This window comes from Epinephelus lanceolatus, chromosome 19 (genome assembly GCF_041903045.1).
Source record: "Epinephelus lanceolatus isolate andai-2023 chromosome 19, ASM4190304v1, whole genome shotgun sequence".
Taxonomy (NCBI): domain Eukaryota; kingdom Metazoa; phylum Chordata; class Actinopteri; order Perciformes; family Serranidae; genus Epinephelus; species Epinephelus lanceolatus.
Genome location: NC_135752.1, coordinates 9,707,858 through 9,728,311, shown reverse-complemented (window position 1 = coordinate 9,728,311; position 20,454 = coordinate 9,707,858). Strand labels below are relative to the sequence as shown.

Genomic DNA, 20,454 nt, shown 5'->3' with positions numbered 1-20,454 from the left:
ATACCTAATGCCTCGATTCCTCTCTCCTCGGGTGCTTTTCATTATGCTAGAGTGTCTCTTGCTTCCCTCGCATCTTAGCTCCTCCCAGTGAGGATGTGAGAAAGAGATGCAAGGATGGAGGAGTCAAAGCTGCCAAATGAGACAACCTTTGTTCCAGTGTCTGTCGTAAGTGCGGAGGTGTGGCATTTATACATCATGCCGCCTAATGAAAAGAATTCTGCGTAGGCTACACCTGTGTTTCATGGTCAGATCCTCCTCCAGAAATCCTCATCTCTCCTCTATTCAAGGTGCATTTAAGGGAGTGGAAGATCTCCATGATGACAGAGGGTGCAAGATTTCCGGGTCACGGGAGGGAAGAGGACACAAAGAAGCATAGTTAGTATAATGAAAACCACCCCTCATGTCTCTTGCTTGCCTCCCCTATTCACAACTCAGTCGGGAGAGATGTGAGGAGAGGAGGCAAGGAAAGGAATGGAGGATGTGAAAACTGAGAAATGAGAAGAGGGGATTGTATTGTAATACTGTAGCGAAGAATGGGCTGTGGGGACGGGGTGATGTTCTGTTGTTGTTATTTCTCACACTGTGCTCCAAAACAATTTGTTTGAGGGAGATGTCGCTGTGAGGAGTAATGGCTGCTAGTTGGGGCTGGTTGCAGGGGAGAGAAGGAAAGTGAGGGATTGTGAAAGCTGGGGGAAGACAGAGAGCAGGCTAGTTTTGAGGTGTTTTTGTGTGTTGAAAACAACATTTCACTGCAGGGTTAGTCGGCGGGGAAGAAATCTAAGATGGTTTGAATCAGCCATCCTGCTGTCGTTGATTAATAATTAACTTGCCGATTCAATTTTGTTCAGTCATTCCATTAGGTCTGGTTTTATTCTCATTTTGTCCTTCAGGTCCCCGAGGTGAGGCCCTGCAGCATGGCCAGTCTGGGACGCTGCCGCACTTCCTGGAGGAGCCTGTGGACGCTTACATCGTCAAGAGTAACCCCATCAAGCTCCGCTGCCAAGCTCGGCCTGCTCTACAGATCTTTTTCAAGTGCAATGGCGAATGGGTCCACCAGAGCCAGCACATGTCTCAGGAGCACACTGACCTGGGGACAGGTACAACAAACACATATACATACCTACACAGACAGAAAACACTGTACACAAACAGGATATGCAGACAGACATACAACTTGCAAATAAAATCATATTTTTTGCCCTGTCAAACCTTCCTCCTGTCACTTTAAGTTATGATTATAGCATACACATCTCTGATAGCAAGGACTGAAGTCTCAAGAATGAACTCTCCAAATGGGGCTTTGTGACAGTGTCCGTAACTATGTCCAGGCCTGCAGATATATTTGCCTGACTTCTTTAGTACGTACTGTGTCACATTTGATCTAAACTCAAAATGACAACTTTCACACCATGAAAGGCACCTACTTGTACAATTTGAGGATTTGACTTTGAACTGCGAATGGTATCTCTTACTGATGCAATTTGATGAAATGCAGTTGTTGTTATTTTAACTTCAAATTCAAACCACAAAGAAAAATGTCTTTTTTTTCCTAAAAGCCCTGTTTTTATTGCATCATCTCACAATGGGTAATAAATATCTCATGAGTTCACTTGTCATGTTTACACAGCAAATTGGGTAAAGAGAATCATATTTTACTTTTTACTGATTCTCAAGTATACACTGTAAAAAGTTACTTGTTTTAATCAGTGCTGAAAACAGGTTCCAAGCAGCAGGATAATTAAGTCTGATTTGAGCAGAAGAAAAACATAAAAGTATTAGCTACACGGATAATTAGGCCTAGGTCTGCACTGAACGTAAGATGACCATCATTTAATCACATCAGAACTCACTGAAAGAGGTCGGGATGAAGGCAACATATTTATGAGCGTGCCTTGGCTGCTATTAGTGCGACAGTGTTGGTGCTTCACTTAACACACAGCACCAATCAATATCTTCCCTCCAGAGTTAACAATGGACCTCTAAATTTTTACTGCCTTATAGTGTGGATTCATAGCTCTGCTCCCATCTGGCTCCTTATCACCATTCATATCTGTTTCCACTGGGACAGACACAACGAAGGGGAAATACAGAAGGGAAGGGGCTGAGAGAATAAAAGCTGAAAAGGGAAGCATCTTAAAAATCCACCTGTGCTACTATCTCATAAAGTAGAAATATCTGGACTGTTAGGATGTGTTTCTTTAAGCACCAGCTGCTGGAAGATGCGACAAGAGTGCATGTAGAATTGGGGTTTTAAATTGGTCTTTATTGTAACCATGACCTTTGCTAAAAACGTGGAAGCACTATGGAAACAGATCTCAGATTTGGATGGATTTTGTAAGAAAATATCTGTACCAAAAAGGAGGCGTTGTTTCCCATGCATGAATGCACCACATTTAGTCAAATGGTTCCACTGTAGAAGTTCTCAGTAAGTTTTATGTCTGCTATTCTGAGGGCTGCTTCTCGTCTATCAACACTTCCTACTGTTGCTGTAGGGCCAGTGCTCAAAGCTGAGGTGACAAATGTTACAGATAGACAGGCAACTCTTGCAGAGTTTAAATTTAATGAAGGCGGAAACAACGAGTCGTGCTGTTTGTGGAGAGACTGGTAGAAACTCCCTGCATAATCTCACAACTTGATCCTTCTGCCAGTGATATACTTTATAGATTTCTTACTGTTAGACTTTATGCATCTCCTGGCAACATTACTTTAAACCACAAGATCAATCATTCCCTACCCTTTACAAAGCTGCTTTTATTGCTCAAAGCTCCTATTATCAATATTCTTATCATAATAATGGATTGAATGACTGTGTTAGGTGAGCTTTGTTTTGGTTCACTCAGACAAACAAAGTTAGCAAGTAGCTGCTCAACATAGTGAAGCATTTAACAGCTTAAGAGACAGTTTTTTTCAGGAGGTGGTGGAGACCAAAAACAGAGCTAAATGGAGAGACAATATTGAACTTACATTTGCCAGGTAGCCAAAAACATGACACTAAATGAATGCTAACCTTGCTCTGTATCTGCTGGATATGTAAGTAAGTTTGCTAAGTTTGCCATACAGTGTCAGGTCAAAAGGTCAGTTATATGTGTTGTACTGATATTTTGTTTCTGCTGCCCCCACGTAGCCAACACATGGTTTCAACAGGTTTACACTTAAAGAGACAGATCACCCCAAAGTCAAAAATACATATTTTTCCTTCTACCTATAGTGCTATTTATCAACCTTGATTGTTTTAGTGTGAGTTGCAAAGTGTTGGAGTTATTGGCCGTAGGGATGTCTGCCTTCTCTTCAATATAATGGAACTAGATGGCACTCGGCACTTCCAAAAAAATACATTTGAAAAACTCAACAGCAATGTCTCTTTCCAGAAATCATGACCTGGTTACTCAAGATAATCTGCAGACTTTGTTGTGAGCAGTTTCATGAAGGAACTATTTGGGGTTTTTTGTACCAAACTACACCCACCAACCATATCACCATGCAGAAGGAAGCATCTACTCATGGATGAAAGGCTTGTGTTAGTGACGCGTGTTGTAAACATTAATGCTCCTCGGCTGAGCTGTAACGTTAGCTAGGTCAGTGGTACTATGTGAGTGAGCAGTAGATGCACACTTCCTTTGTGGTGGTGAAAAGGCCTAGAAATATTTGACCCTTAAGGTCAAGTTAGAAGCAAAACATGTTTACTAAAATTGTCTAACCCTGAATGACACTGTTGACATTATGGCAGAAACAAGTTGTGGTAAAATGCCAAGTATTCTGGCAAACGGCAGGAAATCACACACACACACACACACACACACACACACATGGAAAGTTAGGTATGATGTTTTATAACATAACTATGCTGTTTCTTCAGTAAAGTACCTGCAAAGGCTGTGAATCGACCCAGAGTCATAGAGTCCTTCTTCAGCACCTTCTGCATGGTAATCCGGTTGTTGGGTGTAATTACCAAGACAGAAACTAGTTCCTACATGTAACTGCTCACAGCAAGGTCTGTGGGTTATCTTGAGTAATCAAGATTTTGGAATTAATTAATTTCTGGAAAGAGACATTGCTGTCAAGTTTTTCAAATGTATTTTTTTAATGCTTTGAGCACCACAAGCCAAGTGCCATGTACTTCCATTATATTTGGGAGAAGGCAGACGTCTCTACCGCGAATAACTCCAACACTTGGCAAGTCACACCAAAACAATCTAGACTGGTAAATAGCACTACAGGTAAGAGGAAAAATTTGGATTTTTGATTTTGGGGTGAACTGTCCCTTTAACTCTGTCTTATTATAATGCATTTGGCATGACCACAGTCCGTTGCATTACCTTAACCTAGCAGTTTGTTGTGTTTTTGTTCTACTGATAGGATGTTGATGTTTTTTTACTGTCCAGGTATGAGGAGTTTTGAATATGTCAGTCTGCATGCAGCAACTGGTTCTCACTTAATAAAACCTAATGGAGCAATGTCATGAATGCAGTATGGAGCATTAAGTCTATCGTTTATTGGCAGATGTTTCAGTCTTGGCTTTTGTTTGATACTATCACGGTGCAGCACTAGTTATCTTACTTACTTACTTACTTCTCACCAGGGTTCAATATTCATTAAGAAGATAATTAGTCTTGTCACTGATCATCTCAGTGCATCGCCTTATAATCAGACACAGGATGGGGCAAATTGAAAATGGATGGAGCAGTATACCAGAAGATAAACTATCAGTTTTGCATGAAAAAGTGGCTCTCTGGCATGACATAAGAATATCTAGAAACTGTTACAGCTACGTTATTGGATGATGCCTCAAAAGGAAAAAAAGTGTAATACAAAATGTCCCCAAATTAATGCCAATATTGGTTCATTTTTATGAACACTGGACCTGGCCATCTTTTACAGCCCACACTTGGATGTGACTGTACACTCCAACAGCCTCCCTCTGGAACCAGTAAATAGCTTCAAATGTTAACATTATCATTGCTTTACACATAATTTGTTCACAGTGGAGATGTTCTTCAGAGCGTGGCATCATTTTTAGGCCAAATAATAGATTCCACATCCCTCCTTTCAATCTAACATTGAATGAGCAGGGATGTAAAATGGGTCCCCTTTAATGTTACATGTTGGTGTGTTTTGTTCAGGTGAATTGTGATGACTTTGGAAACTAAAATGGAAAATGTAATTGCCAGGAGCAATACTGGTCATCATTTTATGGTGGAATAAAAATGATGCAAAACTTTCCAAGACTTCTCAGTAAAACTGTGTCATGTTAAAAAAGAAAAATGTGTTATGTCTTTTCTAATTGCATGATTTAATCAAAGAGGCATGTTTGGCAAACAGAATATTAAAATCCCATTCATTATTGTTGCAGGTTGAAAAAAAAAAAACATGACTACAGCTTCATCATTGGGTTTAGCAGCTCAACACCAAAGCTGTCATATTTCAGAAACACCTTTTTTTCAGAGACCAGCGTATAACAGAATTACACATCTCTTCAGTATTCACACATTCACATACAGTTGGTCTGAAGCCATCTGCCTGTCTAGATTCAAAAAATAAACAGCATTCTTTTTTTTTCTTCTTTTTCTATCAGCATGGCTTTTAGCCAGTCCAGTCACTCCTTCACTTTGGTCCAGACTGAAATATCTCAGTAATTTTTCCGATTTTGCACAAACATTCATGGCTCTATTGATTTACAGAGAGATGAATCCTACTAACTTCTTCTTACTGTTCCACCAGCATCACCAGTAGAGCTGCAACAATTAATGGAATAGTTGTAACAATTAAATGAATCACCAACCAATTAGATAATCGATTAATCCTTTTGACTAACTTTTTTACTAGCTTGCTATCTTTGGGTTGAGGACAAAACTAGACTCGCAAGTTAGTCTTTAGAGGCTTTGCTTAAAGAGGCAACAGATAGGATTAGGGTTTTTTTTTTAGCTTGGCGCTACCTAGCGTCAGCAGTGTTGCTCGCACTGTCGCAAAGACCAAATTGACCGTGGGGATCAGAGATAATCAATAAAATGTAGACTGTAAAGTATACCTCTATGTATATGTAGAGTGAGAAGGTGTGTGGACACTATACTAAATAAATGGTGTAAAGAGACCAAGCAACAATTATGAGATTCATCTGAAGAAAAAACAAATAGTAATGCAAATAATTATAGCAGAATGCACTGTACCAGTACAAACAACTCACAGTAAATTACACCAATATGTACAGTATCAGTACAAACAACAGGAGACACGTAAGGGATAATGTATAGTGAGCCGGTGACTGTTGAAAAATAACTCCTGACGGGAATGGAACCCCGACGCACAGCCGAGTTATTTTGCAACTGTCATTGGCTCACTATACATTATCCCGCTTAGAACATGGCTTACTACTGAAAGATTCCAATGTTACAACTGGCATCAATATTATTAAACTGCTGGCAGTGTATTGACAGAGGAGAGGCGTTCACCAGACAAACGGGAGCGGAGGAGAGGATTTTACTCCACTTCTCCCGGTCGGAGAGGCTGGGTGCCCAGTAGCTGCGGCGGCGGCAGCAGGGGGGTGGGGGTAATCACTGTCCGAGGACTGCCGTAGAATGGCAACGAGGATGTCAGCCGACCAACACTCGCTACCCGGTCTCTGGTTGCAGCGATTTGCGATGCTGGCCAGCTAGGAATGAACTAGCAGCCAGTACAGTACAGTCCTCTCTCGTCTAGCTAACATTTAGCCGTGTTACTTACTGATCCATTAGAAAGAAAGCTAGCTGGACATCAGCTTTGAAGCCTCTTTGGTCACGGAGCTCCCTCCATTTCTTAACGCCTGACTGAGGTTTACTCTTGTTTTTCTTCTTCTTTTATCACTCTCCTTTTTGCTCTTCTTTGCCTCCTCAGACAGAGGGGCTCGTTTTCTTTTGGGAGGCCGTTTTTCACTATCTCCAAACTTTGTCCGTCTGCCATTGTGCTCCTGACTCAACTATCCTCATAAGGACCAGCTCCAGTCCCTGATTGGCTGACCGACCAGTTTGGCAATACATGACGCATTTCCTGCCGTAAAGCAGATTTTTTCCGCGAAAATTTGTTCCCGGTGGCAGAAGCTTATTGCAAAGATTGCAAAGCCATTAAGTAACCTATGTAAACGCTGATAGTCTGATTTTACTGTGTATACTACCCTGTGCAACCCACATTATTTTCATAATGATATATATAGGCAAAAATGCTGTCTGTTGCTTCTTTAACTAAAGACTGATGTCTTTCTCCCTGATTTTGTGTTTAGATGGGCGGATACAATTTCAGAGTTTAAAAAAAACTCGGTCCTTCGGTGGCTCGCTGAACTCTTGTGCTCGTAAACATAGTCCAACTGCCTTAAAAGTTTTAAACAAAGTCACTGTAACTCCTTCATTTCCACAATCTTGTGGACTGAGCATGCATTTGATAAAACAGAGTTAAATCTCTCGGCATCCATTTTCAAGCTCTCTGTGTGTTTGTGTCCTTGCGGACGAGAAAATGGGGAGCGCACATTTCCGGGAGGGCGTGTCCTTTTAAAAAATGCAAGAGGCGTTGCTTTGTTGCTGGCTGTTTTCTCCGGTGTGTTAAACACACTTTAGAAAGGAGTGTCCCCAGACTATCAGAAGGCGGAGATCTCTGATTGTCTGGTGGCGAGACTAGGACAAACAAGACATTTGAAGACGTCATCTTTGGCTTTGGGAAAAACTGATAATTTTTCACAATATTCTGATAATTTATAGATCAAACAAGTAATCGCTTAGATTAGATTGAGAAAATCATTGACAGATTACAGTTTGTCTCGATTGCTAAGACCCACTTAATGAAACTGGGGTCCACTTGATCTTCATCATCACCTTCTCAGCACAGCAGAATTCTCCTCTTACAAATGTGTTAGTTTTTCCCCATAGTACACTCAAAAGTCTATGTCCTCAGTTCTGAAAATGTGAAGCTCATGCATCAACAACACGACTTCAGACTGCTGAACACCAACCACTATTTCACTGTTTTCACTCAAAAAGTCTTTATATATATATATATACACATGTATATTTTGGGGGGGGGCATTTTCGCCTCTAATCGATAGGACAGACAAGCGTGAAAGGGAGAGAGAGAGAGGGAGTGACATGCAGCAAAGGGCCACAGGCTGGAGTCAAACCCAGGCCGCTGCTGCAACAGCATTGTACTTCAGGCGCCTGCTCTATCCATTAAGCCACTGATGCCCCCAAAAAGACATTTTAAATAACAGTTTTGCCAAACTCTAAGCACAGATCACATCATTTAGCACACTTAAGTCACCTAGAAAACACTGGCCTTCAAAATGCCACTCATTCATTATTAATTGGTTTGATTTACAGTACATCTCACCTGTTCAAAGTCAATTAGCAAAACACTCCCATCGTGTGTCAGAGCATAAAGGAAGCATCATGTAACTTGTACCATGTTGGTCTTTAAAAAAAAATGGAGCAGCAAGGTCAACAGAGAGGAAGGCCTATGAAAAAAAACTTTTGTTACGCAATCAGTTGAGTCAGCTGAACATTTTACTGTATTGCAGTAACAAATAAATATTTTCTCTGTTACCGTTTTTGTATTTGTGCACTGATTTCAATATTACATCACCAGAAATACAGTTTAAACATTGTCTTGCGGTGTTGTAGTATCAACTTGTACATCACTTACGTAAGTTGTAAGTTAAAGCAGCTGTGCCGAACTTTGTACCATTAATAAAACTGTCCCTAGTTCGTATCACCCCCCCTTGAAGATCCGCATATTTATTTGAACCCAACAGCGACAACAAAGCCTTTCTCTATATGGCTATTTAGCGTAGCCTTGCTCGGGTCGGACACACAGCGGAAGTCAGCAACCAGAATACGGCACCCGAGGCAGAAGAGATTCTGCTCGCCCGCAGCAGCCCGCAGCAGCCCGCAGCGATTAAACCACAGAAGAAGAAGGAGCCGTGTTTACAGTGTTCTTCGAGTAAACAGTACGCAACGAGCATTGTTGAACACATAACACCTAACAGTTTTACCAGAGATGTATCTATGAGGACTTGGTTGTACTTTTGATGTCATGGCTGATAATGAAGGAGCATCATGTAAAATTATCTGTGACTGTGACCATGAACACAAATATACAGCAGGCAGTTGTCCTCAGTTTATAAGAAATTCAGAGCTACACCAGAACACTTATGAACAGGTCTTACTTTACTACTAATTTGTGTGTAACGTTAGCATGTTAGCATGTTTCCACTAATTACTTGGACTGAATTATCGTTAGTAGCGTTAGCTTTGCAAGCGAAGGCTGCAGGTAACAGCTTTGCTGTGTTAGGATTATGTTATGTCTTCACTGTGTATCTTCACATAAAAGAATACTCCGACAATTTGGGAGTTATGCCCTTTCTCTATCATTTTCATACTGAGACAACATGATCGATATCTTTTTTGTGTCTGTATGTCCAGTGGCTGGGTCTCAGCGGTTAGCATTGCGCTTATAGGGGGTCAGTATGTCCTGCGCTGTGATCCGCGGAGGGATACACCAGTGAGCAGGCACAGACGTAGCTTGTAAATAAAAGTCAGCTGTTTATTTAGCCTAGCGATATCTCCGGACTATAGTAGCTGCAATGGACGACTTTGAACACGATTTTGAAGAGTTTCTTGTAGCGGACACAGACCCAGAGCCATACCTGTTTGAGCCGGAGTACACAGATGAGGAACTCCATGTGTTGCATGCTGAGCAGGCGAGAAGAGAGGCTGAATCCTCCGCTCCCATTTTGCTGCACACAATGGGATTTGGTGCTACCATCGTTGGGGAGATTTATCATCAGGAGGAAAACCGCCGCAGAGAGTGCATCACAAGGAGTGAAAACTTTGCAGCAATCACTGATCCTGGCGTGATTGAAACTGTTTTTCACGTTCCTAAGATGAACTGGAAAAAACACCCAGGCCTGCAGGAGCTGATGGACAGCTTTCAGTCGGGTGAGTAATATCGTCTGTGTCGTCTCTTTGTTTGCTTTTACCGAGTGACCTAGCGTACCTGTCCCAGAGCCATCTGCAGCTGTTGCTCACCGGTGTATCCCTCCGCGCAAGATGTACTGACCCCCTACTAGCGCCAAGATATCCATCATGTTGTCTCAATATGAAAATGACAGAGAAAGGGCATAACTCCCAAATCGTCGGAGTATTCTTTTCACATAATAATGCGGACTCAGCAGATGACTTGTTAACTGTTTATTCCTCCTTACACCGAACGTACACGGCTGCTTCAGTTACTACATTACCCAGAATAACTTGAGGCTCACACTACTACGGTAGCCTTAGTAGCTCAAAATACACAACAGATTAGATTTGATCAGAACAGAAACACAACAGGAGAATTTACTGAGTAATTTTGCTGTTTCCACTAATTACTTGGACTGACCTGACGTTAGTTAATCCTGTCGCTCTCCAAAACAAATGCATGCTGTAATTGCCGGCTGCACTCGGAATTTTACGACACCAGGCTGTGGCTGTCATACTGCTTCGACCAAAGGGGCGCTATAATCAACAAAAACGAAAAGTTCGCACAGCTGCTTTAAGCTCAGCTCATTGGATAGACAAATGTGCATTGTACACTATGTTGATACAAAGACTGACTATTGATATAATATATATTTACAGTATAGGATTACAATATGGCAACAGTTTTGTAATGTATGTACCAAAGATGGAGGCTATTTAGAACAAAAAACATAATCGAAAAAACATAATATGTAGCATGGCCTCATAAAGCAAACCATATATGAAAATACTTTCATGTTAGTATTTTAAATGAATCACAGTAGTGTTTAATTGATGCTCCGTAGGAGATACTCATATCATAGCTGTGTGTATCATTTGGTGCAAAGAATCCATTTTGAGAAGGTTTTGAGTGCAGTCTTTCATTTTGCAAGAGAATGTGCAGTTTTGACAGAATGATTAACTCTTTTTAGTTTTGTGTTTAAAGTTCTAAGAAACTAAGCTTTAGTTTCAGGAAATGTGTCAAAGTGATTGGGACAAACTGCAGCACGTTTTCATTAGTTTCACACAATATTCACACCCTTTTTTCAAGACAGTTAACACAGATCTTATAGAAGGACCCAAAACTCTGAACAAGTAAAATGATGGGAAAAACATCTATTCACAGCTGATAGAAATGACTTGGATAATTATGAATCTCTAATGCAACTGTGTGAAACTCCTTTGTGAAACTTTGCAATCAGCAACCAGTCCTCATCCATCTATAATAAATACCACCTCTGTGTTGCTATTTGCAAGCATGGATCAAAGAGGCCAAAGGCACATAAGTAGGGGAAGAGGCCACGGCACAGGGGAACTGAAAATTCAGCATTTCTGAATTCGAAAATATGTTAACCTAATATATGGCTGTTGCAGTCCAGCCAAAAAAAGACATTGAAAAATCTGATGCAGTACAATAAAAATATATATATATATTTGTTAGTGTTTCTTAGTTTGGATGCGGTTCTTTATTGGTTCTTTGGTGAAGAAAGAAGGCAGTAGAAAAGCTGTACCATAATGAATGTCGGAATTTGTCTCCTCTAGGTGTTTATTGTAGGTCTTACATTTCAATGACAATTGATGGGCACTGGCAGACTGTGCATGAGAATATAATGATGACAGTGTAAAAGTGCAGATGCAGAGTGCAGCAGGGTTTGTTTTCTCTAGTAAAATCATCTTCAGAGAAGAGGATACAACCCATGCTGTGGTGTTTGCGTCCCTTTTTTGGCACACATAACTATGTAAACTACCAACAAATGGCACAGGCATATAGCACAAATTAATGTTAAAGTGGTTCATATTGATAGCTGTATTTTGTATTTTGTTATCCATTGTGTTGTGATTGATTGAATGAATATATTCATTTGACCACAAGTTGTGTTGATTGATGGAAATATTTGCTTCTGTTGCATCTCTGTAATGTTTTGAGTGTGAGAGCATTTTGCAAACAAAGTGTGTCATTTTGGCCAGCGACTTCTAGTTTAGAACTGTGTGTGCTCTGTCTTGAAAATGTTACTTCTGAATGGACAAATGTTCTCAAGCAAATGAGAAAAACTGTAATTGACAGTGAAAATAATTATTAACTGCAGCCCTGAAAATAATTATTAGTTGCAGACCCAACAGGTCAACGTTTCCACTTATCTAGTAAACTGATGATGGTTCATAGATGGTGAATCCTAATGCCATAGTCAACTTTTACTTTTTTTATTTTTGGGGGGATTTTATGTTTTTATTAGACTTTCATAATTCATTTTGAGCAAAATGTCTTGACAATTACTGGATGAATTGCCATGAAAATCGGTTCAGGTATTGATGTTCGTAACAGCATTGATTAAGACACCCCTCACCTTTCCATCTAGCATCGCTATCAAATAACAATTTTAATTTGTCTAATTGTTTGGTTTAGACAAAACTAATATTAGTATTTCCATCAACCACAGCTGTACAGTACCTTCTTCTAATTCGCAAACGTTGTCTTGATAACGTACCGAACTAAGATAGGATATGGTAAACATGACCTACTTTCTTCAGCATGTTAGCATGATCATGGGGATATGTTAGCATGTTTTATTTTTTCCCTTTATTCACCAATAAGTGCATACACATGTAGATATTATGGTTATATTAACAAATGCAAAAAGGCAACATCAGATGTAAATAGGTTGGGCCTTTATTGTCTCCCTTAGGAGATTTATTTTTCTGGGACATTTAAGAGAAACAGGGGACATAGCATTGCACAACATCTCCATATGTACACAAGATACAGTATCCATATACATAAACAATGAAGTACATGTAGTTTACATTCAGTAACACACAGATCCATATATACCAGAACATACCCACTAAGAATATTGCACAGATGCCCTACACCAGATACTGCACATTGACTCCAATAAAAGCCATAACATTAAATATTGCAGAGATGCATTACACCAGATATTGCCATCCCCCATTGCCAACACTACCACACACACACACACACACACAAGTTATTAATTTACAAAACGTATAAGGACACAGACAACAGGGGACAGCATGTAAAGTAAATTCGAAAAGAAAAAAAATGCAATAACATTACTGAAAATGAAGAGGAGGGGAGGGAGAAGATGAAAAAAAAGTGAGAGGGTGGGAAGAAATCAAAATAAACAGAGGGCGTGATGTGTTTGGATTCCAATGCATTTTTAGGTAAGCTCTGCAGGATGGGTTTGGTTGTTCTCTCTACTCATACATACCACAGTTACATGATTATATTTACATATTATGCATATTATTGTGACATTAGCTTATCTATATGTTGGCATGCTGATAAGTTAGCACTGCTATTGTACACCTAAGTCCAGCCTCACAGAGCATGATGGTCCCTTTTATGGAGGGACATGACACCTTGTCTTTATAAGACCCTTGTCTCTTGGCTCACAAGCTACATGGTTGGAAAGTAATGCATTTTTCTTTGTTTTCTTCACCTTCCTCATTCATTTACTCCCTCTCCATTGCCTTCAGTCTTTTTTTATTTTGTCTTTCCTCTTAGCACTTCCACACAAACATAAATATCTAAGCATAAATGCATCTACTTGGTGTAATATTGTGTGCTCTTGTTGAAGGGTGCCCTGCATGATGATGTGCAGCTCTGCTGCTTGGACATGCTTTAGTATTCACAGGTGTGGGATGCAGAGGATTCAGTGAGCGTTTCTAAACATTATCTGTTACTTACTGTGCTGTATACACAGGCCGAGGTGGGCTAACATGCTACGCGTTGAGAAAATGAACATCTCCCCACAGAGAAGACACTTCTGGCTGTCCATCCAGCTTCATTTGTAGGAGGCATTTGAACAGCTGTATCCCAGTACAGGCTATTATAGTCTGACGCAGGTGGCAGAATGGCCCCTGGGTTCAGCAGCGAGCAGGGGGCTGTAGCTATTAAAGCAGTAAGCTGTGAATTAAATGCAGACAGACTCAACAACACATGCCCTAACATTGTTTGACCAGAGGGTTTTAGGCAGAGGACGGAGACCGTGTCTGTCCAGAGGCAGCTAACTCAGCTAGGGAGATGTATTTTAGCTTTGTGTTGTTTTTCTCAGATTCAGTCTTAGCTCAGATGTGCCTTCCAGGAGACAGAGCAGCAGACAAGGAAAAGAAATGTAGAAAAAGAAAGAAGAAAATATCCATTACAGCTTCTGTGAATAGCTTCCACTGCTGTTGCCCTAAGCATGAGGAAAAGCTGGCACAATATACACTCTGTTCCAACTGGATGAATCGTGTTGTGTTTCTTGATCTGTAAGATGTGTAGCGGAGTAAAAGAGATATTTTCAACACCATGTAATGGCTAAATATTTCATATCTGCAACTCATCTTCTCTGTGAGCTAATCCTGACTGCTCAAGATTCCATAACATAGTGTGAGCTCCATTTGTCTTGTAAAAAAAAAATGGGAGTTCTTTCCAAAAATGGCAAATATACTTAGTTTATGCAAGTTCTTGCAATGTGATCTCATTTCTTCTCATCATATTTCCATGCTTGAGCAGAAGCCAGCAATTTATGGCAAGCCGTTTTAACAATTACTCCTATCTGTAATTACATTTTAGATATCCATAATAGCATTTTTTATTGTCAAGACTGCATTCTCAGGAGTCAGAATGGTAATTAAAGATATCCATAATACTTTTTTCCAAGTAGAAATTGTATTTCAGGATATCTACAACGTGATTATACTGGTCAGACTATTTAAGATATCTTTTAAATGGCAGTTTTAATGTTTAATAGCAAGACTGGTTATATATTGCAGGTATTTGTAATTCAGTTCTTACTATTTAAAAAGAACATTTTAGATACCCACAATAACATCATTCTTATCCACAGTAGTCATTTCACATATCCATAACATCATTCTTCCTTCGACAAGTGATGTCACTTTTTCTATTCATGTGTATTGGGCTTTCAATTTTGGATATCCACAACATTATAAAATTCGCAATAGAATTCTTAGTAGATTCTTACTAGAAAAACTATCCAGTTGTTACTAGTCCTAATTTTAATTTCAGATATCCAAAAAACCGAACATTCCAGATATCCATTACGTAATTTTGAACATTCAAAATATAGTAAAATTGTCATTATGGATATCCACCATTGGTATTACGACTAGTAAAAAAAAAGAAATTTCAGATATCTACAATTAGAGTTGTGACTAGCAACAATTGGAAATGGGATTTTTCCTAGTAAGAATTCTATTGCATATATGTACAGTAGACATGAATGGAAAAACTGATGCCTTTTGTCCTAGGAAGAATGTCACTGTGGATATCTGACATGATCTTTTAAATTGAAAGAACTGAATTACAGATATCTGGACCCTATATCCAGTCTAGCTATTTAATGTAAAAACGACTTTCCAGAGCAGCCTTTTGCGTTGTATTTTGATGCAGGGGGTAGGTGTTATAGCCTGGAAATCCAGACTCAAATCTAGAAAGATTTTGAGTCTGGCCCTCACTGATACACCCTTTCTACTCAAGGAGCGGCACTAACTGAGGCATATTAAATGTCGGTGGGGCTAACTGATATATTATGCTTTTGCCGTATCCCGTCAGCAAAACAGCAAAAACGTCCTTCGTCTAGGGCAGTCTTCTGTTCCTCTCTCAAGGAAAATGGTAAGTGTAGTTGGCTTAGCGTTTCTTCCAAACAGACGCCTGCTCTACCCACGAAGCCACTGGATACCCCCAAAACTAAACTACTTGGTTGAGGTTAGGAAGATATCGTTGACGTTAATCATATGAGTCAACTTACGTGACTGACGGACTGAGTAATGAATGACTAAAAACTGACGTGACAAAATAACTCACAGTTGACTTTTTGTGTCACACAGAACCCGAATGCTGGTCTCCTGGGTCAAAGTTTTGTGTGCAGCAATTTTTGATGCACTGGGGGGCTGGTTCTTGAAATGTTATCTAACAGAAGAAATTTATAGTATGAGGGACCTTAAACAGAACTAAAAGAAATGCACAGTCAGTAAATGCACATGTCTAAATCATATTAAGTTTAAGTCTAAACGTGTACAACAGATACTTTGAAGGTGTTTTTCCTGCACCACTAATACCACATTGTGCATGACTGTTGGCTGTTGTGGACAGACCACATTTATTTAGAGCAGGAAGCCACTGTGCATGTAACTTAACTCTCGCTACTTCTCTGAGACAGCAACAAATACGGCAGTGTCAGGTGTTGAAAGAATTGTCTTTTCTTGGCTTGTGGTTTATGTATTTCCTACTGGAACTGAGATCCTCACCATGAAGGTTAGGAGTTTAAAAACAGTTCTCTGCCCAGAGACAAGAGATTTAATCTGTATGTGACTATTTCACTGTCATCTGTTCAATTTACACATTCAACTCAGACGAAGAACTCAAAGAATAAACATGTAATTTCCTGTCTTCTGAAGATTTAAACCAGACACTGATGTCATGTATCACTGTAGGATATAGTGAAGGCTGTAATGAATGCCCATTTATTATCGTTATGCTGTTGTTATGAATATCATTGTTTTGCTATTCAGACAATTAACTTGGCTTGCTGTCAACCTAAAACATATTGCATCTTTCAATAAAGAAATGTTTTGTGAGATAAAAGAAGACACTGAATGTTGGACATCAAAACAGTTTCTCTCACTTTGTTGCTACCCTCAGTTTGAGTTTACTAGATGTTTCTTGTGTTATTTATTAGTTCGTCTTACATTTGAGTTACATTGTTTGAAATATATTCCCTTTGTGTACAGATTACATCATAAGGACCTACTACATTATTGACAATTCACAGAACTTCACAGTCTCTGATGTAAAGGAGGCGCAAGCAGCTGTCTTCTGCGATGCTTACATGCCAGGAAACAACATTTTGTGTAGCTGTATTGTAGACCTTTAGAGTTATAGGGCTGGGCTTATGCACACTGTAGAGTGCCAGAGACAGGATGTGATAATAAAAAAAGAGGGGAAAAATGTGAAAATTTGTCATAAATCGGAAGAAATACTGGAGAATTGTGACCCCGGGAGGAAACCTTGAGAGGGCAATGGAAAACTGAGTCTCCCGGGAAAATCGGAATGGTTGGCAAGTATGACATGTCCAGTGAAGAAATAATACAGAATTTTGTGAGATGCATGAATAAGTTATGAGTACTGGGGAGCCAGAATGTTTTGGCCAGGTTTTAAAGGAAAAGTCTCACATTTTGGGCAATACGTTTTTTCGCTCTCTGGCCAAGAGTTAGATGAGAGGATCGATACCACTCTCATCTCAATGCACTGATTAAATATAAAGCAGCATCCAGCTAGAGCAGAACTAAGATTACAGGAGTTTTGGGCTGATTTATCCCTGATTCACCACTTCAATCACAGGAGAAATCTAGTGTAGGGCCTTAATCTGTACCAATGTTCAGCCCAGAATATCTGGTAATGTGAGAGATGTACAGATCCAGTCTTCAACCTCCAGAGCTGTTCACAGACCGACCCAGTTGCACTGTACGTTTTTTCAAATCACAGATGTGTTTCCATTTTTACATTATTGTGTAGCAGGTATGTTGAAGCTCTACATTTCAACCATGCTGTGGTTAATCTTTGGTTAGATCGAGGCACAGAAAAAAATTGGTTATGATTAGGAAAAGATCATGTTTTGGCTTTAAATACCGGCTTTACAGGGCACAATGTCCAACTGGAAAAGCAGTGAACTCTCAGTAAAAAAACACCACTTTTCATGGGAATTTCCCCACTGGAAAAAAAGCAATTGGTCATTACAAAACAGCCATGTTTGGTCTCTAAAAAGTCTCCTGAAATAATGGGTTGCTAAATCACAAGCGGTTTTGCTGTTTGTTTGTCTCAAACAGTGGTCTGCAGCTTGGCAGGCGTTTCGCCTGGGTGACACTTCATCCATCCTGATGACAAAGTCACTTCATATACATGTAATCAGAACTACGTCACTTTAGAAATTTTTAGATAATACGTATGAAACATGCAAATGTAACGTACCTGTGGTGTGCAGAAACATACAATGCCAACATTTTCTTTCATAATTTGTAACATATTCATGGGAGTTAAAATCTGGATTTGATGGATTACAGTTATGATGATGTAACCTAACTGTGTTGTCAAACAACAGCAAACATTAACATAGCCCTTGAGGCTAACATTAGCAAGTATACTAGGCTACTGTTGACAGATATGACTGAGTGTTAAAACCTCACCTCCAGTTCTTAACAGTTGACCATGCCTCCCCAAGCATTGTCTCATCCACACTCATGTAGCCCCCTGCTTATCTCTTTCTCACTGTGATGTCTTATTAACATTATGGCAATTTGTCAAACTACACCAGTCACTCCATTTTGTTTATCTCTGCTTCCCCATGAGATCACGTGAGGTGGTACATTCATGCTCCTTCTGGCACTATAATCTTGATAATATTCTGTGGTGAGTGATGCGCCATTATTTTCAAATCTTGCAGTGTGCATAATTGAGAAGAGAAGAACATCTGTGAAGTTTTTTTTTATTGAATACATTATATTCTTATTGTATTATTAAATAAATTAAATACAGAGAATATTAGGCCATTATAAAAAGCAAAAACTCTCAAGAGGCCCAGTTACTTCGAAGTAAAAGGAAGCTGTTGATGGGTTAATGAAGACTTTGAAACCGTGAGGTAACAGTTAAAGCAGACTATGAGACAGAAGGCTGTGGTGATAAACATTAAACCTCTCAGCCAGTCTCATTACTGGTCTCGTACCTTTTCAACAGCTGTGACATTTTGAAAAGAGCTCCCTAAAAGGAGAGGAGAGAGTTTCTCCAGGTAGGAACATAATGTTTGAATGATGCAGAGTTTGTAGACGTGAATATAATAAGGCACAACAAATCTGCAGCCAAACACAGATGGTGCAGCATTTAAAGACGAATTGCAGAGACATTCAAAGTGCAGTTAGAGATGTGTCGTGTTTCCTATGATATTACCCAGAGACATTTTCCAGTGATCTACTGTACTTCACCTACAAACTCTGTTGTCACATTTGTGCAATAACTATAGAAATAAATAATAGAAATGGTAAGAGTTTTTAAGCTCTTAAGTTTTTTTTTTTTTGTATCACATCATATCACAGTTATAAGTGCATTTCAAGTATTCAAATGAGATGCCACTTTGCCTGACAAAAAAAAAAAAAAAAAAAAAAGGAGGCCATGACACACGGGAATATCGCCTACCGGTAATGCGGTGTGTTTTTTGATGAGAGGAAGAGGAAGACAGTGAGAGCGAGAGAATGAGTGATAATTGCCTCAGTGTTTTTCACTGTGAGATTCCTGTGTCCAGTGTTTCCACTTGATGTCACAAACTGTGACAATAACAATCAGCAAGTTTGATGTGTGCAGAAGTCTATGTGGAAGTCTGTGTAGTCTGAAGGAGCCTGGTGGTGTTTGCACATGATTTAATCAGTGTAAACACAGTGGATCAATGTGCGCAGTGGCTGGGCCCAGTGTGCTACTTCTCAAATTGGAGGATGCACATTTATCACATATATCTGCCCTGCCGCCTTTGGATGGTTGTAGGGACTGACCACAGTAACTGAAGGAGAAGGTTTTCATATTCTCAGTATAAAGCACTTGCAGATGACAGATACTGGTAAGAAGTACCAATTAATGTTTAACTTCCTACAGAGTGTTTTTTCTGAAGTCACATCTACTTGCTTGTGAGTGCTTAATTAAGACTGTTTATTACATTATTAGTGTTTTTCTTGGAATTGTTGCACATTTCCTCCAAAGGATTTGGCATGTGCTTATTGTCAGAATCACCAAATTATTAGCCTAATGAGGCTGCACCACCCCATAAAAAGTTGTTTTTGAATATCTATTCTTACCACATGTATGATCCAGCCTTACCAAAATACCAACACTGTACTCTGTGCTGCCTCATTTCAATGAAACTACGATCTGTTTGTGCCTCTCCTCGCACTTTGTACCAACAACAGAAAAAAACATGTCAAAGTACTGCCTCCAGTAGTCTTTGCATTGCCATGAAAATTAGGCAGTTGGTGAGCAAGCAAAAGATGGATGCTTCCCCAAATATCGTTCCATAGTATAGACACAACACAAAGACAAACAGATGATAGATGACAAATCAGTTGAGCATTGTGCTTTCCCCATGACATCTTTGGCTCAGCATTACTACAGTTGTACGCCGTCAATACCATAGAATGTAAAAATGATAGATGTGGCTGCTGGGACATCACACATTCGTTTGTGGACTCTTTTTAAAGCCTGAGGTTTGGCATTTTGGCTGTCACCATCTTGATTTTTTAAAGCCAGCCTATCACTAAAAGTGGCTAGCCCTTAATTATGCCTAACTTTAAACCTTAATAAAATGTAAACAGGTGAGTTATTAAAAAAAATCACTCCCTGTACAGTCTTGAACAGGGAGATTAGCTATGGAGA

The 20,454-nt window shown here is 39.6% G+C and overlaps 1 protein-coding gene across 1 annotated transcript in view; it reads left to right on the top strand.

The window, feature by feature from the left end:
• LOC117269567 (netrin receptor UNC5D-like) overlaps positions 1-20,454 on the top strand; it is a 245,045-nt gene that overhangs the window by 152,891 nt on the left and 71,700 nt on the right. The window contains exon 2 of the mRNA XM_033646670.2: positions 891-1,097. Within this exon, the coding sequence (XP_033502561.1) occupies positions 891-1,097 (207 nt within the window). The remainder of the gene's footprint in view (positions 1-890; positions 1,098-20,454) is intronic.